The 26875-nt window shown below is 38.5% G+C and overlaps 1 protein-coding gene across 7 annotated transcripts in view; it reads left to right on the top strand.

Annotated features, from left to right (window-relative positions):
• The window catches only part of fam13a (family with sequence similarity 13 member A), a 42275-nt gene extending 15469 nt beyond the window's left edge, over positions 1 to 26806 (top strand). For 2 of the 7 annotated variants that reach the window (XM_079461426.1, XM_079461425.1), the window contains 18 exons: positions 2274 to 2413; positions 6280 to 6321; positions 11269 to 11430; positions 12028 to 12157; positions 13545 to 13585; positions 14659 to 14686; positions 17555 to 17657; positions 20037 to 20102; positions 21413 to 21629; positions 21843 to 21984; positions 22057 to 22138; positions 22252 to 22457; positions 22933 to 23016; positions 23096 to 23191; positions 23808 to 23891; positions 24269 to 24465; positions 25026 to 25127; positions 25225 to 26806. In XM_079461426.1, the coding sequence (XP_079317552.1) occupies positions 2274 to 2413; positions 6280 to 6321; positions 11269 to 11430; positions 12028 to 12157; positions 13545 to 13585; positions 14659 to 14686; positions 17555 to 17657; positions 20037 to 20102; positions 21413 to 21629; positions 21843 to 21984; positions 22057 to 22138; positions 22252 to 22457; positions 22933 to 23016; positions 23096 to 23191; positions 23808 to 23891; positions 24269 to 24465; positions 25026 to 25127; positions 25225 to 25348 (2046 nt within the window). In that variant the 3' untranslated portion in view covers positions 25349 to 26806. The remainder of the gene's footprint in view (positions 1 to 2273; positions 2414 to 6279; positions 6322 to 11268; positions 11431 to 12027; positions 12158 to 13544; positions 13586 to 14658; positions 14687 to 17554; positions 17658 to 20036; positions 20103 to 21412; positions 21630 to 21842; positions 21985 to 22056; positions 22139 to 22251; positions 22458 to 22932; positions 23017 to 23095; positions 23192 to 23807; positions 23892 to 24268; positions 24466 to 25025; positions 25128 to 25224) is intronic. The other 5 variants (XM_079461429.1, XM_079461427.1, XM_079461431.1 and 2 more) reach the window with 3 other exon arrangements.
• Positions 26807 to 26875: the final 69 nt, after the last annotated feature.

The following is a 26875-nucleotide window of genomic DNA, read 5'->3' as shown; positions in this document are numbered from 1 at the left end:
AAAAAGGGCACTTTTCATATTTATTTATTTTTCTAAACAACTCTAACTTACCAATTTATTTTAATTCCCCACACTCACCAAATTGTTTCATGTTGTTTAATTTATCAACAGATTCAGTTGAAATAGAGACCACCGTGGTCTTCTTTAGCATTCACCAATTTTATCACAAGAATAAGAACAGCTAAGCCAAAGTACACATGTTTTCTATGCTACTAGTTTCAATACGTTTTTTAGATGGGCGGGGCATAGAGAAGCTACAATAATGTACAGTATGTAAAGGATATGTTTTTTAAACCGTAAAAAACACATTTCAAACACCGTAAACACAAGTTAATCATGTTTTGAATCATGTCATTTGACCCCTTTAAGGCAGGACACTTCATGTACTGTTCAGTTTTGAGATTTCCCTATACATTAATTTAAATTCAATTTCTTCTTTTGCAAAATTACAAAAATACAAATAAAGGTGTTTGTTTAAAAGCCTACTATCTGTTTGCGTCTGTACATTTATTTTAAATGAACCAAAACCAGCTATATGCATATTCAGACAACATTTAAAAGGAAAATACTCTTGGTATATTGATGAGTCATTAACTAATAAATGGGGATGTTCTGTGGTGATGTGCTTTAGTTATTTTTGTTTATCCTATTCATCTGCAATGCCTTGCATCAAATGTATAAAAATTTTAATTGCTCATCGCCTGGTTTGCATTATGTTAGACATGATATAGCATTTAACTCTGTGTTATTCAAATCTGGCTCACAAGATCTGCCACTTTTCTGGCGAGTTTAGACACGAACTAAAACACACCTGAAGGAGCTTAATCGAGGCCTTCATGCGGTGCTGTGCGCAGATCGATCGGCACATGTCCGTTGAAATACCGTGAGAGAAACCGTAAGCATACAGACCAATCTACACTTGAACGTCTCGCTGAATTAAGCCCTTGGTTATGCTTGTTCAGGTGTGTTTTATTAGAGTCAGGGCTAAACTTGGTTGGCAGGAAAGTGGCTCTCGCGAGCCAGAGGTACAAGGCTGTGTACTATAAGCTAAACTTTAGCTAACTTATTTCTTGGTAGCTCATGAGTTACTAGCAAGCATCATATTTTGCTCTTATCTTTTGGATAATTAGCTGTAAATTCGAGGCACTGGTAGCTTAATATGTTTTATCATCACTCACCGCACACCAAGAAAAAAACAACTGGAATAGAGGGGCTTCTGCGGTTCTCTGCCTGTGCTGCGCCTGTCTGCGATGTGCCGATCATATGTGCTTCACCATACACACTGACTGACTACTGTGCGTCGTGCGCACCTGCGCAGAGACGTGATGGGAGAAAGGCATAGGGACATGACAGTCTTTTAACATTTCCCGATCTGATATTAAGATTATTTTAAAGCTGTGCGCAAACAGAAACATGCACACACATATATGTGTATATTCATAAAAAATTTCCCTGGAAAAAAGGGCACCTTTCTCGTGAATGAAAAGGGCAGGTGCTCAAGCCCCCTTTGATGTTTATGTGTGCACGTGCCTGGCATGTATAGCATAAAAACGCTATAAAAGCAGCAAATGTCCTATGCCTTTGCTTGACACCTTTAAAGTCTATAATCAGTCTCTCCAACGCATTTAATGTGGAAGTCGGTAAATCAACGATTTTCCTGTTGCATTTGCATCATTAGCACATTAACAGATCAATGTCCAGGATCAATATCATCCTCTTTGCTGTTTGTGTTCAGAGTCTTAACTACTTACGGTCTGCACTCTCACACAAAGTGGGTTTAAGATCAATCTAATTGTGTTCCAGTCTGTGTTATGTGAATTTGCTACTTATTTTGTGTTTAACGCGGTGTAGATCCAGACCTCCGAATCCTGCTTGCCAGGTCGAGAATCACAAAAAGTCTAATAGCTGTTGTTCTGGATTCTTTGTGTTATTGTCAGCTGTAATGTTCTTATTGGTTAAGCAAACAGTAGTAAAAGAAAAACAGGTTTTGTTATTTTGAAGGTTAGTAAACTATCGCAAAATCTTCAATCTGCATTGTTCTTAACCAAAGGGGCAATGAGTCAAGCCGAATTTGACCTGGCTCTTGTGCGGGTGAAGTTTTTTACCTATTCCACTTATTCAAACGGTTTTCAGCATGTACAGCCTTTAGCAGTTAGCAAGGTAAGATACATGTTGATTCAGCTTATTTATACTTGACGTGATATTTTACCTCCTTTTTACTTTTGTCTCTTCCTTTTTTCGTCCCGCTCACTTCGTGTTCTTTTATCTTTCAGGTGAAGAAAGTAAAGACGGACAGCATGCGAAAACCTTTTCCTCAACCAACACCATCTGAGGTCCCCGTCTCCAGGCTTTGGCCGCATCTTCCAGACAAACGCTCAGGGTCTGGACCGCAGTTTTCCCCTCATGCTTCAAGGTTAGTGTGCCTTGTATGGAAATGTATGTGAGCCCTGTCTAAAGGGGTCTTTTGTCAAGAACATATTTCGTACTGTATACGTTTGGCGTGTTATAACACAGTACCACATTACTGATACATACTTCATATAATGCTTACATTGTGAATCCATTAACCTATTTGTTTGCTAAATGTACTGCGGCAGCGTTATACCTAAACCTAGGGAATGGCTAAATTTCCTCTGGCCATGCAACAAAGACATTCAATAGTAACGGAACTATAAATCACACCATATCTAAACAAAACGTGTACAAGAATCCACGAACTGAAAGAATGCACGAACATGCACACAGACTAACAGATAACAAACCCTACCCTTATGTGGTTTCAAATGTGCTTTTTAAATCTCTAATTTCTGCAGCAAAAGGAAGACTCCAACAAAATATCTACTAAACCATCTGCCATTTATAATGTGTGTGACAATCGCTTCAAACCCACAGCCACATGTTGTCATAACCACCAACGACTACGTTAATCGGGACGAGTCTAAAATATAGGCCAAATGTGCCTCCGTAGATTTTATGAAAAGAAATTATAAAACAAATTCATATAATTATGTTCCTGTTTTCAACGATAAAATAACCTGAGTAAATGTTTTTATTATCCACAGATAACATAACACATACTATTAATCTCGAAATATTTATACATATTGCTTGGGCAGAGGAGATTGTTATGTGGATTGTTAAGTCCATATCTGTGAAAAATATCTTTACAATATGCAAATATAACCAGATGATATGTTATCATCATGTTAAAATATGCCTTTCTCCACAATAAATTACTGTATGCTTCATTTATTTATGGCATGGCTTAAGAAGACCAAGTATTAGAAAATGTTACAAAGTCAACACGTTCAATAATTAATTTGACTTTTACAGCGATACTTTTACAGCGATACTATAGATGATAGGAAGTGGTAGCAAATACAGCTGTTTTTTTCTCAGCACTGTCCCTTCCATGTGTAAAATATTAAGACCGTTTTAAATGTTTAGAGAGGATGCCGCGCAATGTTCTGTGTCCAAAAACACAACTGCTCAACAATAATTGAACAAACTGGTATTTCCTTTTTTTTATCTTTCAATTATCTGTGAAAATGCATTGTAAACAGCCAGACAAAGGTAATGACAAATGAGCTTGTGGACCAGGGGGCGTATTACAGAAAGATTGTAACTTGAAAATCGTATCCTATCTGTTCGGTAACCAGGGTAATTTCAGTTAGGATCTCATTTTGGACAAACGCTATTACAGAACAGCATTTCCTAAGTACATTATCTTATCTTAACAACAGATAGGAAATGGGTATTACAGAAGCATCTTAACTTGACAAAATATCCTATAAATGGTCTTAACATTAGGGCAACCCCACAGCTGTCCTAACTTCAAAATTATTTAAAAACTAAAAGAAAAAACGCTCATAATTAAATCTGCTTCGCCTGCAGACCGCTTTTTTTTGTTTCTTTTGCAAGGGTGGTAAACTTTTCTTCAGTCTCAGCTGAATAATGCCGGACTCTGCAGACACATTATCGTGAACTTACCAAATAGTATCGGCCTTAACTTTCCCACCATATGTATTAAAGTTTCTATTTCTGCGGCACTAAAATTAAAAGCTCGCAGGTTTTGTTTTTCAATTTTTTTACCTTATCAGCAGCTCGCAGTGTTGGTTGCTTGGTAACAGACCTGAAAGTGGATGAAAAACTGCTTTGATAGCACTTTTCTAAAAAAAGATTTTAGCTTGCATAGATACAGGAAGATAAAGGAATGTCAATGGGAACATCAATACTGAAGTGTCCGTACCTAACACACATATGTACCACTGTCGAGGGTAATACCCCGTTCCCATCAAGAACAATTAAAGGGATACTTCACCCAAAAATTACAATTCTGTCATCGTTTAGTCACCCTCAGGTTGTTCCAAACCTGAACATGGAGAACGATATTTGGGATAATTTGAGCAATTTTCTGTTCTGGGACATCATCCACAACCATAGTAGGAATACAAATGTTGTATTTTGTCTGTTCTGATGAATAAAAAATTTGATATGACGAAGAATTTAGGGAAAACCTTCAGTATTTTCGAAGAACAGTAAAAAAAGCAGATTGAAACTGCCTCTGTTTATGACACAGTAATTCTGGAACCAATCACGTTGACATGAGGCATCTATGATTCAATGGTCTGAGCTCACACGATTGAATGGAGGTGGGGACTCATTTCCATATTCATGATTCCCTGTATACTAAATGAAGCAAGGGTATAGAGTTACATTGAAGACATTATCATTACAAGAAAAAACTTTTACATATGCTATTTTAATGCTTAAAGATGAGTTTTAAGTGATGAAATTATCGAATGCAGTAGGAACTTCCAGTCAAAGCGAAATGAAATCTACTTTATAAGAAAACTTTCCCCCGTACAAGCTGAAAATCCTCCTTTGTGGAAGGCAGCAAATACGTTCATGAATAAGGTTGGAATTTCCACGGCTGCGTCTCACCTTTGTGCTAAATATTAGTAGGATTACAGCATACCTCTGTGACTGCTGTAGAGTTATCAGATTCAAGAATGGATTTAGTCTAATCTACTGAAATGTGATGGTTTTAGTTAATAATCCATAGAGTCATGTATTCATTTAAATTTTACGAATTTGTCTTTTTTTCAGTCTGCACGTTCTTTAAAAATGTTGTGTTGTTTTCAACCATTGCTTAGGTCAAATACGGACAGAACCAAGCGTTGAGTTAAATTCACCTAACAAAATGCATTTGACCCAACCACGAGTTGAAAACAATCCAATATTGGGGTTCAAACCAATGATCAAGGTGGATGGCAGAAATACCAGACTTTTTCATAAATAGATAAATTCATTGTTTAACTGTCAACAACATTGTAAAATTGTCAATATTCCTCATGCATCCAGGTGGTACTTTTCCATTATGACTTGAGTCACAGAGCTGGTAATATGCCTTGTTGTTTGCTCAGAGAGGTCGTGGCTGAGCAGGATTTCCGTTTTATAATTCATAACGGCAGTCATTATTTTAATACCCTAGGCAGACTCTGCAACCCCGCTTAGAAACTTCACTGAAGTGGAAAACGATTTGCCTTTACTCTTATATTCTTTGAGAAACATTACGAAATGCTCGTTCGTGTGTGTGTGTTTGTGTAACCCTAATTCTCAATGGGTTTTACAATCATATGGTGTATATGTATATTAGAAGCGTTTTAAGCGAAATTCACTTTCATATTTTAGGATTCCTGTAAAATGACTGGAGAGTTTTGATTTACTGTAGCCAGCGCTCAGATAGGTTTTTCTTACTAAAACAAACTTATTTAAAACAACCTTCATTTCCGCTTGTACTTATGTCTGAATGGAGTGTGCCCACGTACTCGATGAACTGATCTTTCACTGATCCACTTTTCTAGTGTTGTCCAAACAGCAGTTATTATCAATCATTATATTTGCATTTTGTTTTTCGAACACAATCCCCAGTTTCCTGGAGATGTGGATTGTTTTGTTCTCTATGGCAATAATAATTCCCAGCAATTGGAAATCTGTGGAACATCCACTAGTGCTGCACATTGTGTTTTGTTGACTGGACTCCAGCATGCAGAGCGGATACGTTTAGTTTGAGCTGTAGTAATTACTGGAGACAAGCCAAACAAAAGCTCTGAACTGTAGCTCGAGGTGCGCATTGTTCACTTGACAAAAGACATTACCAGATACTCGGACCATGTGCTCCAAAAAACTGTTTTGTGTCCCCTGGCAAACATTTTGTATGTTTGGACTGTGCTGGTTGATGTTACTTACACGTTATTTATTTGTTTTCTATTCCAGCGACCAAGATGATGACAGACCCACATCTCCTTTCTATATTGGGTAAGGCCAAATATGTCACTTTATTGTCTTAGGAAATAAAAACTAGAGAAAGTTACTCAGTGTTACACTTTCAGATTAAAAAGCGTGTGTACATATCGCAGATTTTTGCTCTGCTACGGTCACTTAGTCAATTTATCCCATGTGTTAGACCCATAAAGGGGGTACAGTGTGCACAACACACAGAAACATGTCCTGTACGTACAAATGAGTACATTTAAAGCAATATTATAGACAGTATCTATTAAGCATATTCAAAACATTGCACAAATCATTACGAGAATGACATTACAACATTTTCTGATTGATATATGAATCTTCTTCCCAACATCATTTAAAAAAATATATGTAAATTTTTAAGGTAAATGCATCAGTCTGGTTTATTTTCAGAACAAAAATCTTGAATACAATTTTGTGCTATAGTAGTAAAAGAGTCATTGTTTGCATTCAAATGAAAGCAAATAAAATTGAAGCAAAGTGGTGACCCTTTGTTCAACTGCCTTTAATACAGATTTATTATCCATTACGAAATTGCTTCCATTATGAAACAAAAATATCTAATGCAATATAATACATAATATAATAATTTAAGTGCATTCTTAATATATAAAAAGTGTCAATTCTTGATGTATTATTTAATATATTGTATATATTATTTTAACTAATATACCACTATGTATTTCTAAATCTCTATTGTAGCTCAGTGGTAAGAGCACTGCGCAAGGTTGTGGGTTGGATCCCAAGGGATTGCAGATACGTATGTAAAATGTATAGGATAAAGCAATGTAAGTCGCTTTGGATAAAAGCGTCTTCCGAATGCCTAAATGTAAATGTAATGTAAGTATTGTCAGTCTCTGCACCCTGAAATTGAACTGTAACATAAAAGTTAATCACTTTAAACGATGCTACATATATGCCAACTGGTTAAAGGTGTGTTCGACTGCGCAGATTACACCAACGTATAGCAAGAGCCATTTGAAAGCATATTGAGCAATGTGTTCACACAGTAGTTTGTGACATACACGGATCGGTCTGGGCAGCGCCGCTTTGAGACAAAAACCCAGTTCATGGGTCAGTGTTTGGTCGCGGGGTCTAAATGAAAGTGGGTGACAAATGCTTTGCCTAAACGACAGCGCATACTAGCATAGAACCAGTCCGAAAGTCGTTTTTCGGGGATGCGGATGTTTCTGTCGCCGGATTGATAAATGTTAAGCTCCTTTACGTGATCAAAACGACGAGAATCTCCAAAAGAGGACTAGTGTCTTCGTATTAGAGATTTAGACTTCGTGTCATTTGGAGGTTTCATGCAAAACTCAAATTGGAGGGGGCACGTGAATGGGCTGTACGTTTGAAAAAAATGGGCCTTTGGTTAGACTCATCAATATTATAAAATAACAGAAATGTAACTTTAATGTAAACATTTTTACAAACGTTGTGCATTACAATGTGAAACAAATTCGGTAACACTTTACAATAAGGTTGTATTTGTTAATTATTATTTATTAATTCAGTAACAATAAATGCCAATAAACTATTTTTCTGCAGCATTTGTTAATCTTAGTTCGTGTTAATGTAAACATTTACTATTGTATTTTAAATAAAAAAAATTATCTTTTAACATTAGTTATTGCACAGTGAACTAACACAGATATATGTTATGACATTCACTAAAATGAACAAAGATTAATAAATGCTGAAGAACAGCATTGAGCATTATTAGTTTATGTTAGTTAATGGATTTACTAATGATAACAAATTCAAGCGTACTGTAAAGGTTTTAGTTTTCAAATGAAGAAATATGATTGTTTGCACAATTATATTTTTGTCTACAAATATTCTTTAAGAACTGAGGTCATAAGTTTCCTAACAATTGAAATCCGCCCAGCATCATGTCTGAAACGGATACTTATAATATCTGGTTGAGTTCAGTCTGAGCGGGATGGATCCGGTAAAGAACAGATGAATGTGTCGACTCATTACATCAGCCGGCTCACGTCGCCTGACGCACCATAGCAACTGACCCTTCACACGTTTCTCATGTTTACACCATCACAGAGTTTACTAAACCCAGCCCTCGCTCAGTGAATGCTCTCTCGCTCCAGCACAAAAGTGGAAATAGATTTCAGTAAATACTTCAAATAATCTGCCACAAAACTCAAAATATAAGCTTGTAGCTAATCTTGTGCTTACTGAATGTCGGAAAATTATTTATTTTTATAAAGAGTAAATGATTGTTTTAAATCACGTACAACTTATAATAAATGTATAACTTATAATTAAAACAAGCCTGAGAATGTTCTTTAATATTTTTACTTACTTGACATCATTCTGCCTTTGCAGTGTTTGTTATTGTTTAAAGGGATAGTTCACCCAAAAATGTAAATACTGTCATCATTTAATCACCGTCGAGTTGTTCCAAATCTGTTTATATGTATTTGTTCTGATGAACACAGAGAAAGATATTCGGAAGAATGCGTGTAACCAAACAGGTCTTGGACACCACTGACTACCATAATACGAAAATTACTTTATAATTGTTTTGTTCTGTCGAACACAAAACATTATATTTCAAAGAAAGAAGGACAGCAAACAGTTCTGGGGCACTTTTGACTACCATTGTATTTTTTCCCTACTATAGGAGTCAATGGGGTCCAAGAACTGTTTGGTTACAAGCATTCTTCCAAATATCTTTCTCCGCGTTCAACCGAACATAACAATTATACAGATTAGAGAGTCATTCATGGCATTTTTGGGTGAACCGTCCCTTTAATGTAACTGTCCTCAATCACACAGCTTACAGTTATTTGTTTGTTCATTGACAGTCTTTAGTAGCTTTTCTGGAACCTTTAACCTTTGGTTAACCTTTAGCTAAGTATGCACATGGTTGAATTGTTTGCTTTCCTGGCTTCAGTTCAGAGAAAGTGAATACCTTTTCGGCTGCTTAATAATGCTCTCACCAGCTAACCTGCTGCTGCTATTTTTGTTCTGGAGTTTTCTTTTGCTACAATAGATTATATAGTTTGACTGATAATATTGTAAAAAAAATATATTACATTTTTAAAGTTTTGTTTCGCAACTGTGAACAAAATGTTTAACACTTTTATTATTCGCATTAAAGGTGCTGTGTGTAATTTTTTGGAGTATCCGTTGACAGAAATGCAATATAACATACAAAACGATGTGTTCAGAGGAGTATAAAGACCGTACATAATGAAGCGTTATGTTTTTATTACCTTAGAATGAGCTATTGAATTCATCATATTGTTTCAACAGTTGCCCTAAATGACAAACTGCTCTAAAGAACACGTTTTGGAAATATGCTTCAGCAAAAAAACGAAAACGTGACGACATCTTAGTCCTGTGTCAGCCACCGTAGTGCTTTGAAATTTAATACACTGGACCTTTAAGTATTAATGAGTTTATTATTTTATAGAAATTGACTTTATATAAGGCCGTTGTGATACAAAATACACCATTCACCATTCATGGGATGTTTATGTTATGACACTTAAGAAAATGCTTTGTTTCTTTAAGTAATATGCTAATTTGTATTGTTAGCCTTCACCTTGCAGCTGCATTGTTAGCTTCCCTCATGTTTTTCCCAACACTGCGGACTAGATTTGGGAGATGATTATATGGAAGGAATGACAATAGCAATCCAAAATTAACAAGGCTTATACCCTGATCATTTCCATCCAGAGGCTGGTGATCTGGTGAGACTGGACCGAGGTTTAAATGCCAGCCTTAGTTCTTGGCACCTTCAGAGTGTGTCCTACAGCCGCCCTGTAACATAAGACTGACAAACTCATCGTTTCTAGTCCCCCATCTCAACACACAACCGGTCAGTGGCCTATTTCGGGTAGCGTTTCATGCCATCTTGGATGACATCTAAGGATCGTTCCTGAGAAAATAGTCCTCTCGTCTGTGTTCTCGCTCATGGTGTTGAAATAGACTGCTTTGAGTTGTTAACTGGTAGTGACCCTGATGACAGAACTGTTGTGTCTGAAGTCACTGTCTGTTTCCGAATCCAAAGATAATGCTGCTATTTATTCCTGCCAAGTCACTTTCTGGCTCTCTCTCTCTAGTCCTTGAGTGCTCAGATTAGTTTTTTGCGGTCAATCGTATTTGTTTTTTTGGATTTGGGTGGGTAGATCAACCAATAAGTGATTTGGGAACAATGCAGAGTCTCGAGAACTTACTATGTTTTCAATCAGAAAGGAGAGTGTTTCTAAAATGATTTTGAAAAGGCAACAAAGTGACTCTTGATAGACAGAAAGAACTGCTAAGAGTCCTAGAAACGTGACGAGATCTTCTTCCTGTGTCAGCCACCATAGTGCTTCGTATGGCAGGGGCGAGCGGTGGAGTGAGCCATTGGTTGCAATTTCACAACCTCACCGCTAGATGTCGCTTAATTTAATACACTGGACCTTTAAATACAAATAGACTTTAGGAAGGGTTAAGTGACATTTAGTGATTTTCTTTCCAATGTTAATGATGAATTTTGAACCAACAGTTTGAAACAATTTCCAAAGCTAATTTCTTAACACTTCCTGAAGTTGGGAATTTAAACAAATCCCCTACCTTGAACATGATGGTACAGTATGTACTGTATGTGGTCCAGTCGATTAAAGCACCTTAGCAATGCCCTGGCAACCACATGCAAGCTAGCATCACTTGGGAAGTTTTGCATGTGCAAGCTCCACTCATTCTTAATATAACACAAAAATATCTAGCTGTAACTATTTTTTATATTCTCTCTCTTTAGCCCACAGATCTCTTCTGGTGACTACAGACCTGAGTAATTACTGTCATAATAAATTTCACTTACCTTGAACACTTTGAACATTTTTCAAATCTGAATAGATGGAGATTTTCATTTTTCATGTAATTATAGCAATCATAATTTTCTTACTGAAAGAAAAAAATCTTTCTCACTCTCTCTTTGTCTAGTTTCTTAGAGAAGACCATTCACTCAGCTGTCCAGCAGCACCTTTTCAACGCGCACACGGGTAATGGGTCGGACGGCACGGAGCCGACTGCCCATTGTTCATCTCCCGCGACAACGGCACGTGAAAGGCGGCGAAATCTACGGGACCAGCAGGGGAACTTGAGGTAAAAACACGGCAATCCTTATAGCAGTTACCTTATTCAGACAGTGTTTTGGCATGCCATCACGGAATCAATACGGTTCCAGTTTTCCAGGTCATTGTAGAATTATTTTGTTACTTAAGATATTTTGCAACCTTAAACTGCCCCTGTAGTGTAGCCCCCAATTCCCACCTGTGATCTCATCCCGCTTGGCAACAGCACCAACAATTTGATGGGTTTTGTAACATTGTCGTGAATTATGCAAATCTGTACCCTCATTCACAGCTAGTCCGGCAAGTCTTTTATTAAGTAGTTTGTTGACAATTAAAAATGTCCAATGTGTTTTATTGTTTCTGTGTATTTATTAAACAGTGTCATGTCCCAGTTTCTGGCCAAATTCAGAGAAATCGGATAAATCCTGTTGATACAAACTGCATGCGTCTGAAAACATTAGATTAGTGGCTAAACAGTGCTGTCGAATGACACGCTGATGCCATCTGAGTTTATACGAGACATGTGTAATAAATCGTTGCTTCAAGTAGACGGGTACATTAGGCAGGCTGTTCACTTCTGCACTGGAGTTCAATGACAAGTCTACAAAGTCTGTGGTGGTGTTTTCAGGGTCAAGGGCGATAAAGAGAACGTCCCGTCTCCGCGCGTGAGGGTCACCGAGGCAGGCGAGAGGCATCCCAGGAAACCCAAACACAGTCAGACACTGACTGGGGTCTTTGACAACCTGGACATCCTCGCTGTAAGTTTGCTCTTTCTTTTTACATTGGTTTTATCTCCATGTCATTTTATATTGAAGTGAGCAAGCGTAGTTACACATAGCAAAACTCCATAGTAGCTGCTTGGCAAAGATCTGGCAACCCACACCCTAAAATTGCATAGCAACACCCTGGCAACCACTGCACTTGCAGTTTTGTTTCGGAACGGGCACGGTTTGGATGAAAAATCGCTAATGTGAAAGCTGTTAAGCGAACTCGTATATACAGTAAACCCATTTGCCATTTACTCTGCTGCGCAAAATAGCACGACATTATTAAAAAGCACAAAATATTATCCCGTCGTGTGTTTTCTATCATACGCCATGCTCGTTTGTGATGACGTAAGATGAACGCAAACGCACAGGGGTTCGAAAGTATCAAGCTGAGTCTAAAACCAAACCAACACTGCAGGAGGCGCCAGGAACAATCGCACTTGGGTTCGGACTGCAGCAAATGTGCCCAGAATGAAAACACCCTAGATGTCTTTGCGTTGTGAAGTTTTGCTTAAGAAAAACTGTAATCCACAATCCCACTATGCATGTTGTTTTATCTGGGCGGAACATCTGAATGTTTTAAGCAGACTGTTAAGCCTCTGAGCCTGAACCAAACAAACAAATGAAAAATCATCTTTTTATTTGGATCATCTTCAGAAGGAACAATCAGTGAGGAACTACAAAAATGTAAAAAAAACACTTTAAGTGCAATGTGTTTTGTTTTTTTTCAGAATATTGCAATAACAACAATTACAAAACATAAACGGTGGTACAAAGCTGTTATAGTGAGAGCCAATTATTCTAATGTCCTTCATGTACAAGTTGTTTTCAGACAGCACGCGCGGCATGTTTTTACGGGAGTTAAGTGTTTTGGCGAGGACCTCTCGCTGGCGTGTGTGTTTGTGTACCTCAGCAGATATAACCACACCGTTCAAAGCACACGCTGGTAAACCACAGTGACGTGCATTAAACATAATTACAGATATTTTACTCTTGTAATGTCTTGTTTTACTGAAACATTATTTGCCTCATCGCTGATGAACACTGTAAATTAACCATGAATTTGGACACTGCAAACAAACTACAGACGAAACAGAATAAAGCATTGACATGTTGACATGACATGTTGTTTTCATTTGCATGCGCTTGTTTGTCTCTTACATATAACATAACTTTTTTAGCGCGGTTTTCGCTGGGGATTGCATTTATGACCTTTGCATTTGCTAATGCTACCAATTGAGGAACGTTTTAGTTTGAAAGGAGGGTCATATGTATTGCCAGTGGTATTAATGTCAATGGTGATTTTTCTTTTTTGGGATTTGATGTGTTAAATGCTATTATTGACCATTTTAAGGTGTGTATGTTTGTTTACTTCTAGCCAATGGAATGTGAAGAAGTTTCAGAATCAACTCATAACAGGTATTTTACATACACCATCACATATTTTTCTGTCCATGTGTTAACTTTAAGGACTCTGAGAGGTCTATCAGACAGAACGCCTTTTTGCTGTTGTAGGGGTTTACACTAAAAGCAAATTAAGTGTTTTGCATGAGTAAATTACATACAAAGTCAATGCAAAGACGCATATAGACGTGGACAATCTCCTTGAAAATATATGTAAGGTTGTGTCACACACATGAAAATGACACGAGTAATAAAGAGCGTGGAGCACGATTGTTCGTATTTGGTGTGAACCCAGCATTATACGCGCCTCTTTTTACAGGGCGGCTGTAGGACACACTCTGAAGGTGCCAAGAACTAAGGCTGGCATTAAAACCTCGGTCCAGTCTCACCAGAAAAATTCGCCAGAGGGCCCAGAAACCCTTGCGGCACCCCTGCTCACGAGTCATTACATCTCAACTGTAAATCGGTTGACAGGTCAACCCCAGACCCAGACCTGATTGGTTAAACTTAACTAATAGAGTCTGTGTTAAGGAATAATGTGATTATGACTGCACAACACATTATTTTCGAACCTTTTGAAATGACATGACTAAATAAAAGCAAAGAAAAGGCAAGGCAAGCTGCTTGGGTGGGTTTTTAATTTCATAAGCAGCCCAAATCTTGTCCATCGGCTCAATGTTTTTGTCTCAAAAGAAGCCTAATTGGAACCTGCCCAAATCTGGCAACATTGACAGCAACTAGAATGCTCGCGCTATAATCCTTGACTGACAGGACAACTCATTCGGTGGCTGCATAGCAACAAAAAACCGCAGCGGCCTGCTCATTTATAAAAAGGCATTGCAGTGCGCCACGTTTTTAAACTGTAAAAAAGGCCATTCTGTGTGATCGCCCGCTAAGTGTATTATCAAGCACTGTATCTTTTAAAAGAGAACGTTCAAAACATTAACCATAATGTAAAAAAATGTCATAAACAGTCATGGTTGCTAGCTATAGCATAGCTATTTTTTGTTTTAAAGCATGTTGTTAAAACAAACAGTATTTTTACAGTTCTAAATTTAAATGATTGCTAATGAAATGTTTTTTTTCAGGAAACGTCTTCAAAAAGAAAATTCCCAGGTATGTTTAGTTCATACTATAATTTTGTGATGTTTCATGTCAGTCTTATAGTCTTGTTTCTCACATTCTTTCCCTGAACGTTTTTCCTTGATATGCTACTGTTTAGTCGGCACATGCTCTTGCTATCACAAGCTTTTGTTTGTTGTTAAGAAAATATTGACGTACAACATACTTGAGTGGTTTGTGGCTGATAAAAAGCCACCTGTAGGAGGCACCCAACTAGACAAGCTAGACAGACGCACTGGATGACATCTGGTTGCTTTTGTTTTGGCAATATCGTTCTTTCTGGTAGAGATTTTAGGGCTTTGATTGTCGATGTGTAAGGGCATTATGATGCTCTTGTGCTGATAACCTGGGTTGGTCATAATCTGATGGAAAAAAACATCAAAAATGTATTCAAGTTTGTTGGTGCTACAGTGAGAACATCCTGGATTTGTTGGGACATCATCAACATTATAGCCTGCTGTCATTCCATCTGTTATCTGGGACCATGGGATGTCAGCGTGCCAACAGACCAGAACCCATCTGCTTTAGTCGTCTACCTGCAAGCTTCAGCTTTTAAAGAAGTTTAAATCTCCTTTTCTTTTCCAACATTTTATGTCATTTTGACAGATTTGTTTTGTCGAGACACATTATGTCTAGCCGTCATTGTGATGCCCCATACTGTACGTGTGTATATTCAGTGAGTCGCATGTCACGCGTGAGAGGTGCTTCTTAATATGGTCTAACAGTCAGAACATGCTGTACCCAGTTGTGTCACTTATGCGCAATGCATCGTGGGATAAGTGCTGCCTGGCTCTTTGATGCAGGCTGCTGTTTACAGACGATTTTCAAGAACGTGTTGAAAGCCACAATCCTCTGCACCTTAGACGAGCTTTACTGTAACTTTTTCTTTTAATTGTAACTCAAAACAAAAGCCCTGCTTACACAAGTGTTTAATAATAATGTAAGGAAACAACTCGCTTAATATTAACAAAATATAATATAAAATTAAGCATAAAATATAATATCATAAAGCATAAAATATAAATTATATATAATAAATAATGAATTAATACAATAATGTATATATCAATAGAATAAAAAGAAATAAGACCAAAATAATAAAATGTTAATAATATGTTAAGCCAGCCTTTTTGATGAAACAGCTTTGTTTTTGAGAGAAAATTTGCATTATCTGGCGTAGTTAACGTTTCAGGATTAATAATAATAGTTCAAAAAATCTAAAAACATCTATGATATTTATTCATCTTGTTATCAGAATGCATAGATTCATTTGTGCACAACTCCACAAAATCCTGAATATTTGTATGGCCTGCAATTTTCCTAAAGTCTAACTCCGTTTACTGGTTACTGTGAATAAAAAGATTCCTAGATTGAATTGCGTATAACCATAATGACTTGAATCTCATCAGTAATCTTGTAAATCTTTGCTCCTTTAATCACGTGTGTGTGAATGAAATGATATCATCGACATTGATTAGAGAAATGTTTTTAAGGACAAGCATCATGTGAAGGGTGTAAATGTGCCGTTGATCAAAGTCAACAGACTTACACTGTTTGGCTTATCAGATCTTAACTTTGTTTTCGTGGTGGTTTCACCGTGAGCCTCTGGGTGTTGAATAAACATTAGGATTCTGTAGTACATTACTCAATACGTACAAACAGCAGTTTAATTCCCGGATGAGCGTTTGAGTGTGTGGGGTGTGTTTGTTTAAAAGCCAATTAAACGGCATTGCCACTAAGAAAACAAAATTTAATTTAATATAACTAAAGAAGACGTGTTCTAAGGAGTTCTTTTTGATAAATTAGATGTAACCCTTATTGATGTTGTCCTTTTTCTCATTATTGTTTATACCAGAATGACTTCAAAGCCAAATTAGATCATCGTGTACAGGATTATGTGAAGTCTGGGTGTCTGTCTCTCAATTCATGGCTGTTTGCCATCTCCTTATCTCTGCTGGTAATACATGACACTTGGCACAGCGAAAAGACCTTCACGAACCAGTCAGTCATGTGTGACAAAGTCTCTTCTGCCTTATTTGGATGCTTCAGATATTAAACAAACAGCAGTGATGCAGTTATAGTATATAATGGGACACCGTGACATACTTATAAGAAATCACTAACCCACAAAAAGCACGTCTGCAATGGCACAAGTGTTTTCTTTAGTCCAGCTGTAATAACTCATGTGGTTGGAGAATGAGGAAACTTGTAGCAGGACTTTTTCTTATACACTCTGTAAGAGAGAGAGAGGGGGGGGGAGAAAAAGCCCCTTGCCTTGATCTGCTCCAAAAATAGACCCCGTCCCACGCCCCAGCGGCGGATATGAACAAGTGACCGACTTTGTACAAACCTAACGTCTGCTCCCTCCCTACACACCTCCCATGCACCAACAAGAAGGTGTTGAAAAACACGGAAGGGCACGAAGTAAAAACACAAATGAGTGTCTTAATCCTGTGGTGCTGTTCTCAATAACAGACGGGAAATCTGACTGCGTGCTCCGCGTGTTCCCTCTCTGTAGTTTTCGCCCCTCCCTCCTCTCCCGCTCGCCCGGTCTCCTCAGCTACTGAGACAAACAGCTGCAGAGGCGCAGGAGAGCGCACAAAAAGTGAAAAAAAGAAAGGGAGGGGTATTGAGAGAAAAATGTACAACAGACCGCACCCACCTTGAAAATAGCACCCGGGGTTGGGGCAGGGTGGGTAACCAATCGGCATGTAGGGGTTTGTCCCGTAGCCCTGCCCCTTGCCTCCTCCTAGCCTGTAAGTAGACGTGGGCAGGCGCAGGCAGGGTATTGCTCAACTTAAGAAGCGCACAGCCCCCACTCCGGTGTAGTTGGTGTTTATCTTGCATTCTCTTCTGTGTTAGACGCCTGCCATGAAGATCCAAGAGGCTCTCTGTGGAGCGGAGCCGTGCGACGACGTCCCACGTCTGGACTTGTCTGCACTGACCGAGAACAACAACTGGACAGGTCGGTCTTTCTTTTAAAATTTGTTTTTCTTCTGTCTTTCACCCGCATTCTGCACATGGGCGGCAGCTGCAAGCCTAGCTCGCTATGAGCGTGTCCTCATGCAGACGTATTTCTTATTAAGTTACTTTACAGAGATGAAGGAGATAAGGGAGATGTGTGTTTTTCACTCCGTGTTATGCGTGCTGCATTCTGCTCAGCCCGGAGAGATTATTGCATTGCCACAGCTTGGAGGTGTCATGATGTTTAATGCATTTTTGTGTGCATGGTTGTTGAAGGTGTAAATAGTGATGAGGTCATCAAACACCCGGAGCCTGTTTAGCCCCCAGAGAGGTGTTGGTTCGGTTTCACTTGGGATTTGTCGAGTCTGATCTGGATTCGTTTGTGCTGTTCCCAGTTCCTTTTGGCCACTTGTTTGTAAACACTTAAAAGGGTGTTGATCCATTTCGTTCGTTTCATATTTTTCTCAATCCGAATTGAAACAAACTTTTTGGTCAACTCGCAAAAATCTAAACAGTATTTGTAGTATCCAGGCTTTAAATTTGTTTGCGGTGATGGAGTACCTTGAGCCTAGCAACAAGCAGTTGGTTCGGCTCGTGGAGGACCGTATAGTCATAGCAACAGAGGAGTGAAATAGGAGGAGATTAAATGCAGGATTCTGAGAGCTGTTGCTACGCGCACGTCGCTCCAGCGCTTTAAACCTGTAATGGTTATGCATGACATGCTCGGATCCCTTTCCTGTTTCTTCTGCTTTCTACATGAACAAACACGCACGGACACACCCCTTTTTGCAGTGACCTTGGAAGTGCGCAAAACCGGGAGCAAATAGTTGCTTTCCACTTTCGAGGTCTAGCACGGATAGTGTTAAGTGCCGTTGCTTTGGGTTGCCATGCTGAGTCACAGCTGCCCTTTATTTGAATCTAATGGTAAATGCAGTGGTCACACATGCTGAGATTCTGTTTTTCTGTATTGCAGGGCTCTAGAGCGCCCCCTAGTGAGCGTTTTAAACTGTTGTTTGTTTGTGAACGCTTGTGGTGAGATTGTCAAATACACAGCCGTACGGTTTTGCAGGATTCTCACAGGAGACATTCCTGAAAGGGTTGGAGATATTTTGTGCACACGCTTTTCTTTGGTGTAGATGGATGTTGATTATATTTTAGCTTTAGTCTTTTGTTGTTTTACAAGTTGTTTGTGGAACTATGTATTGTGAATGTGCTATATCAGTAAAGCATTTAAAACTGCAGTCTGGGACTTTTGTTGGTTAAAAATGATCAAAAGCTGCGTCTGAATTCGTTCACTCATACACTATTGCCTGTATAAACGTGCAGTCCATCACTCTCCACCAGCTGCTTCTAATCAGATGGTTGATTCACGCTGTATCATGGGAAATAGTGAGTGAACGAGTGGACATTAGATGTACACTCAAAATCAGGATGCATTGTTGGTAAAAAGTTTTGTAACGAATGTAGGGAATGAGTTCAGAATTCAGACAACACTACAAAATGGCCGACACCCAAAATAGTGCACTATATAGGTGATAAGGGTTGAATTCAGACACAGCTAAAGATTTGGTAATGAGCAAGTATGTAAAACAATATGTTTTGAAGACTGATTCACAATGCTGTGGGGATGTTCAATGAATAATCGTGATTAATCGCATCCAGAATAAAGGTTTGTGTTTACATAATAAATGTATGTGTGCTGTGCATATACATTTTTATGTATATAATAAAAAATAAATGAAAATATGTGTGTGTAGTTTAAATTCAATTAATTTATGAATACAAAAAAATATGTACAGTGCACAGACATATATTATGTAAACACAAACTTTTATTTTGTAGGCGATAAATCGTTGAACTGACCTACAATTTTATAATTATAATAATACTTATAATTTATAGTACGTGATATGTTGTTATCCTCTACAAATCCAGGGTTTTAAGTTTGTCACATGGACCTAATCGCTGATAATATAAACATCATATAACATGATCTGTTTTGGAACAGTGTGTGCTTTGAAAAGCTCTGAAAAAATAAATAAAATAAAAAGGTTTGCTGGCCATTGAAATGTTTTGCTGTGGATTTTACAGTTATATTTACCATTGAGTTATCACAGATGAAATGATGAATTCTCTAGATGTATCTTCTGCGTATTGGAGCGGTGTGTGTGTGTGTTGAGCCGTCAGACCTTTGTCCCAGTGCGGCTGGTGCCAAGACACATTGTGGTGACACATGTGGCGATGTGATTGGTCCATGAGCTCAACCAACCTTTTCTATCTTTCCCTGCATCACTTGACTCCACACTGCAGTAAATCCACATTCTTAGGGCTCTTCTCACGAGAGCTTGTTTGGTTACATCTGTTTTTCTGTTCCTTACAGATTCTCATTTCTTTAGCGCCCCGTTCCTTGACTTTAAAAGCCTTTTCCAGCAGAGTTACAATGAGGGTAAGGGCTGAGATCTTTTGTTTACAACCTGATATCTAAGAGACCCATCTCTCTGTGACCTTTAGAGGCTGCATGGAAATCCCCCAAAACAAGCCAAACTGGCATGCGCCCACCCCGCATCTAACACCTTGCAGCTTTTTTGATGGCAGGAGCAACAATATACAGCTTTATTTATGTTCGCAATAACCTGATACGCCGGGACTTTAGTTTGGCAAGTGTCTCGGCAAAAGGTCTCATACCACATGCCTGGATGTGTTCTCAAGGCTGAAAATCTACTAGCTTCCCAGATATGATGGTAACAGGATTGTTTGCATTTTGAAAAGCATGCTGGGATGTTTAATAATGTTGAATAAATGAATGTGCATGTAGTAACCCCCCAACAAAAATTCTGTCATCATTTATTCATCCTTATGTCATTACAAACCTGAATATGATTCTTTCTTCTGTCCATCACAAAAGAAGGTATTTTGAGAAATGTTTCAGTGGTTTTGCGTCCATATATTAGAAGTCAATGGGGGAGAATGTTGGTTTGTTACCAACGTTCTCCAAAATATCTTCTGTTGTGTTCTGCAAAAGAACGAAAATCAAGCAGGAATGACCATGATGGCAAAATGTTCATTTTTGGGTGAAATGTTCCTTTAAAAAGTGTTGCTGGCGAAGGCACAGATATTACGTGTAGTTAGTGTACATAAGCTTTTATTGTTTTGTTTGTACATCAATATATAATGTCACAAAACACTAGAACACATTGTTTTATTGCTCGTCCTAATGTGCGTCGGTGTGGCCAAACGTTTATAGAACACCTGTACCTGTACTTTAGTGTTGTAAACACGGTGATATCAACTTTACGAGATGGTAGTCAGTCGTGCATGTGGGTGGCTTTGGATTCACGTTTTACCACCACATTCCTTGGCATAGATCATTAAATCGCTATGTCATGGGTGAAAGTTCGATAGCATCACTATAGTAAATAAACCCAGCAAAAGTTCTAACATTCATGTTTACTTAACAGTCTGCAGTGTTTAATACTCGCTGCTTAGTCACCCATACATGAAATATATAGAATATTTAAATAAAAAATAAACAATATTGTGTTCCATCGTGTACTTTATCTCAAAGATAAAAACATCTGTCCACAAATGAGCCAAATAAAACAAATTTGCGCCATCAGTAAAGAAAATATTTTGGTCATGACTATATATCAATAAAGACTGAAAGTGGTTGTTGCTGTTCTATGCAATGACTAACTTGACAAAACATTTCAAACAGGAGTGTCTAGTCAAATCTTGTGCATATATTTATCTTAACAGAACCCGTTCCCGCCTACTCATCATGGCAGAGGGAAAGCGTGGACCACGAGGAAGCTCATCTCTCGGCAAATGCTGGCGGAAAACTGATTCGACAGTTACTGGAAGAAGACAGCGACCCAATGGTCTCGCCTCGGTTCTATGCCTACAGGGACAGCCAGCAGTATCTGGATGACACGGAGGTTCCTCCGTCACCGCCTAACGCCCACTCTTTCATTAGGTAAAAACATGAAAATTTTACAGTACATGAAATGAGTCTGGGAGACGTCTATTTGATTTCCACATTTTTTTACGGTTCGATCCAATCTCTGCAATACATCGCTGACACGTTTCTATAAGATGAATATAAGACGTTTGTGATTCAGAATGTATGGAAAACTGCCGGTTACAAGATGCTTTTACACGTGTTTATGTGTGAATGTTTTCTGTGCAGCAGGCGGAGGAGTTCTTCTTTAGGTTCTTGCGACGATGACCGTGAAGAGCTCACCTCGGCTCAGCTTTCAAAACGGATCCACGTACTCAAGAAGAAGATCCGCAGGTTTGAGGAGAAGTATGAGGAGGAACGCAAGTACAGGGTGAGCCATAGAGACGATGGAAATTACTCGACACTGTTGACTGTAAATACTGAGTTTAGCATTTCTCCACAGCCTTCACACGGCGATAAAGCCGGCAATCCAGAGGTTTTGCGATGGATGAATGAACTGGCCAGGCTGCGCAAAGACTTGAAAGGTACGAATCTGACACTTCCAAAAAGGATATGCTTGTCATTATCAGGTTAATCCAGATTGTACAGAAATAAAATGTGAATCTATAAAATGGTTTTGTGTTCTGGCTTTACATAGATCACAAGCTACTGAAGTCAGAGGAGGATTTGACCCCCCTTCCCCGTCAGCGCAGTAACACTCTTCCGAAGAGCTTCGGGTCACAGCTGGAGAAGAAACCCTCTGAGACCAAAGCTCCCAAACCCCCTGTGGAAAGCACACTGGAGTCTGTCATGAACAAGCTGCAGGAGAAACGCAAGGAGGCGGGCCGACCCGAAGAAATTAAAGTGAGGTTTTAGAAAGAAAAAATGTCATAATCATAAATGCTTGTATAAACATAAATACTTAACTTTTTGGTGGGACCTTTTGCAGTTTAATGCTTTGCTCAAGTCATTTATTAAACAAAATATTTAGTCCAAAAGTATTGAGAAATATGTAGAATTGTGTAAAAAAATTTGAAGTTGAAAAAGGGCTGTCAAACAATTATCGCATGCAGAATAAAAGTTTGTGTTTACAAAATATATGTCTATATTTTTCTGTAATTACTTAGAATTACAATTACATTTGAATGTTTATTCATTTTTATAATTTTCTTAAATATATGCGTTTGGTTTTATAAATTTCGTTTTTTTAAAACACAAATGTACAGTACAGAGACATATATTATGCAAAGACAAACATTAATTTTATTCTGGTGCGATTAATCATTTGACAGCCCTAATTTGATATTTTCCTTTTTAACTTCTTAACATACGTTTTCAGGATATGACCCGTGAGCAGATCACAGCAGAGAAGGTGGCCCTTCAGAAAGCTCTTCTTCATTATGAGAGCATCCACGGAAGACCGGTAAGTTTAAGAATACGTCTCAAAATAATAACACTTAAAAAATGATGGCATTGATGCAACTTTCCCGTCATGTTTGAAGGTCACCAAGAATGAGAGGCAGGTCATGAAGCCTCTTTACGATCGGTACCGTCTCGTCAAACAGATCCTGTGCCGAGCGTCAGCCATTCCAGTCATTGTAAGTTCCGTTTCCTTTGGTTCTACTTCCTTTCTTCCTAGACACAGTGAATCTTCATCATGTTAAAGCCACAGTTATCAGTTGTGTTTACTTTCATTCTGGAAGACATCTCTACAGTATTAGTGGGGGAAACGGCATTAGCCATTGTACAATATGAGCACTTAGCCACAGTGTTGGTGCTGTGGCAGTGCTGGGACTTGTAAGCGCCACTAAGCCCGCTTTTAGCAAGAGCTCAAGATTGGCCTTTGAGGTCATATCTTGTAGCGGCATATTTGCATTTCTTATAAATCCTTCCCTACTGGAGTCTCTTACACACAAATTCTTCCAAAACATAAAACTTTCATTTTGTTGAAAGGTTTTTGTCACACCATAGAAAGCTGCATTCCTTTAGAGCCCTTTCCTCAGTTAATAGGATGTTTTTACATAAAAATACATGCAAATATTATTTTTGATGTTTGTAGTTTGAAAATCTTATGTATAATTGAATATACATATAAGGAGAGCCAACCAAACATATGAACGGACACGTGGCAGCGTAAACCCTGCAACATTTATTATGAGTTGCATGAGTCCGTAAGGGTTGATGTTGTAACTTCATTATTAACACCCACCACAGGGCTCGCCCTCCAGCAAGCGCAGAGGCCCCCTGCTGCAGCCCATAATCGAGGGTGTACCAGCCCTGTTCTTCAGCGACACTAAGGTGAAGAGAGCTGTTATCGCTCCATCAATCAGTTATACGACTGACCCCAAAAGCCATCATCCACCCACTACCCCGGTTTCCTCAATTAACCCAATCATGAACACAGCCTGTGATTCTTGTGTGACCTGTCGGATACCCGAAGCAAATCAGTAACTGCATGGACTCATGCTGGAATTGCGTAAATATAATTGCTGTTGGGTAAATCTAACAGATGCTTCATATTGTACTAACACAACAGCTTGTTAGCTCTGCGGCTAATTCAAGTAGGATTGTGTTGATTTTGCCTTGGGAACTTCAACGCTGATAGCAGAATTGTGTTGGTTGACCATTGAGTCAATCTGACCGTGAACTAACCAGCACCATCTGCTCTTTTCCAGGAGGAGGAAGAGGGCTCGGACGAAGACAGCGACACCCGGACACAGTTCACAGTCACTGTTAAGCCGGAATTGAGCATGCTGGGATTGCTCGACCAGCTGGATGAGGACACAGACGGCTTTATCTCGCCTGTTGATGAACTTTCACCATCTAAGAACACTACGGACATGAGATTGTCCAATTTACACGCTGCTACCATGTGAGTGCTACCAAAGTCTGTTAACGAAAGTCATGCCACTTGGCGGCCATGTTAGCAACACCTATGGGCAGCTATTTATGTCATAGCAAGTCCACAGTCCTATCTATTTGATTGGGAGAAGACCGATATTTCTAAAATCACTGGCAAAAATCACAATTACGCAGCATCTTTCCTATCAATAATTAACATAACATGAACAGTATCATAACTTATGGTTTGCTAAGCTTAAATTGGACTAAAGGTTTTACCCTTTTTCGAGGTCGGTTAACAAGAGCCCCGCCCCTTTATTCATTATCGATTGATGATTGGCTCGTTTTACTTAAAGGCAGGACTTCCTTCGCTAGAGCGGCCATATTAACACAGTGTTGTCAAAGTGGACATCCACATTGCGATCCGGCTTTTGAGTTGTGCATAAAATCACCGACATGCACTCACATGTCACGCTACAGAACTGCAATGTTTGACGAACAAAAATCACACTACACGAATGAATAGCGCAATATTGACGAAACATTGTTTTCATTGTTGCTAAAACTTTTCTCTTCAACAAAAACACACAGGCAGGAACTGGTGGAGCAGCTCCAGGAAGCTCGTGAGGAGAAGAAAAGAATCCGCAATAACCTCCGGGAGTTCGAGGAGCAGTTCTTCAAGCAGAACGGCAGGTAAAGCCTTTTGTCCTCAGAAAGGCTCTTGTGTGTAAGCTTGACTATCTATTGAAAATCACTTTAGTTTCTCATTCTACTTTCTTTGTTCTCATAGGAACGTGCAAAAGGAAGATCGCTCACCGTTGGCTGGGGAATACAATGAATACAAGCACATTAAAGCCAAGCTTAGGTTGCTGGAAGTGCTTATAAGTAAAAGAGACTCAACAAAATTCATCTAACGCTCATTGTGATCATCCAAACAAGGACCAGACATTTGCTTTCAAAAGCAGCGCCGCATGTACAGAGATGCTTGATATTTTGGATGTCAGTAAACGCATGTTTCAGCAAAATCTGATCTGCGGTGCCGTTATGGTTCCACCGTGCAACGAAAAGGAATTCTGGTTTCGGCTTCTATGGATGAAGATTTGTTCACGTCTGCTATACGACTGTGGATTTAAAAACAATGAACACGATTCCCTTTGAAACCCTGCTGAATGTTTGTAATATATTTCGTGTTGTATCATGCAACAGTTTGTAATGAATTTTAGATAGTTTTCTATCTTAATATTGCTATTATATAGAAACAGGAGTTTTCCTAATCAGACAAAATCTTCGAAGAACATTCAAATCCCTGTGAACCCGGAAGTTGCGTTCGTTTTTACTTCCGTATGCAGTGAAAAGGAATTTCAAAGGGGAAAATTAGTGGGAGTGGCTTGCGTTTTTTCACTGCGAATTGATTGGATGTGTAAAAGCAGCTGTTGCATTTTTAAATGAAACAGGCAGAAGACTGACAGTTAAAGGGGAGGAGTTAACGGATGCTCCGTCCAAGCCGTCTAATTTGCATAATTTCAGATGGATAATCATTTCAGGGCGGAAGTGCATTTTCAGATTGTTACTGAAGATTATGAGGGTACATGAATTTTAAAAGAAATTGACCCACATTGATAAGCTATTTACTATTAACGCTGCAATATTTCATGAAAAAATAAGAATTGTCATTTTTTATTTCACTAGGACTTTAAGGTCTTGAATCTTAACTAATGTGTGTAAATTCTGCGGACAGTGGCATTTAAAAACATATTCGATGAACTGAGGAGGGTGTCAGATGTTTGGAAGGAAGGTTTTCTGTATAATTTTATTGACTGGTGCCATATTTGTTTTATTTTTTATATTGATGTTTCTGAGAAAATGCGTTGTTTGTACATGTTCATAATTGAACATCTTTTTTTTCTAACATTGAAGCTGTAAACCATCGACTAAGCTAGAATTAACGCGCAGATAGATGGTTAATTTAAAGAAAATAAAAAATTATAACCAAAACAATAAAAACATTGTTATAATGTTCTAGAAACTCACAAACTGTGGTACTTTGAGATACAAATGATTGTAAATTTGTTTTTTTCGATCTAACATAATCTCCTTGTCCTGATATATTTGCTGTTTAACAGTGATGTTAATACCCCCTTTAGAAAAGTATGAAAAGCCAAGAGGCGTATGTGCAGTTTTGTTCTTGGTAGATGCAGATCCAAACCGAGCGAGCTCGTATCCCTTTTCTTATTCTCCAGATTGGAAGCTTGTAGTGTGACCTTTATTTTTACGGAACGTAATAACGCTGATGGATAAAAATGAATACCCTGTGTACATTTTAGTACATGATTGTATTTGTATTTTGTATATATAAAACTATTTTTTCTGAACCCTGGTTTTCTATTCATTCTTAATACATCATGAACTGCTATAAAATATCAGGTGATATATTCCGGAGA

The sequence above is a fragment of the Barbatula barbatula genome (genome assembly GCF_947034865.1).
Source record: "Barbatula barbatula genome assembly, chromosome: 8".
NCBI classification, from domain to species: Eukaryota; Metazoa; Chordata; class Actinopteri; order Cypriniformes; family Nemacheilidae; genus Barbatula; species Barbatula barbatula.
This window is presented reverse-complemented; position numbering and strand designations above follow the sequence as displayed.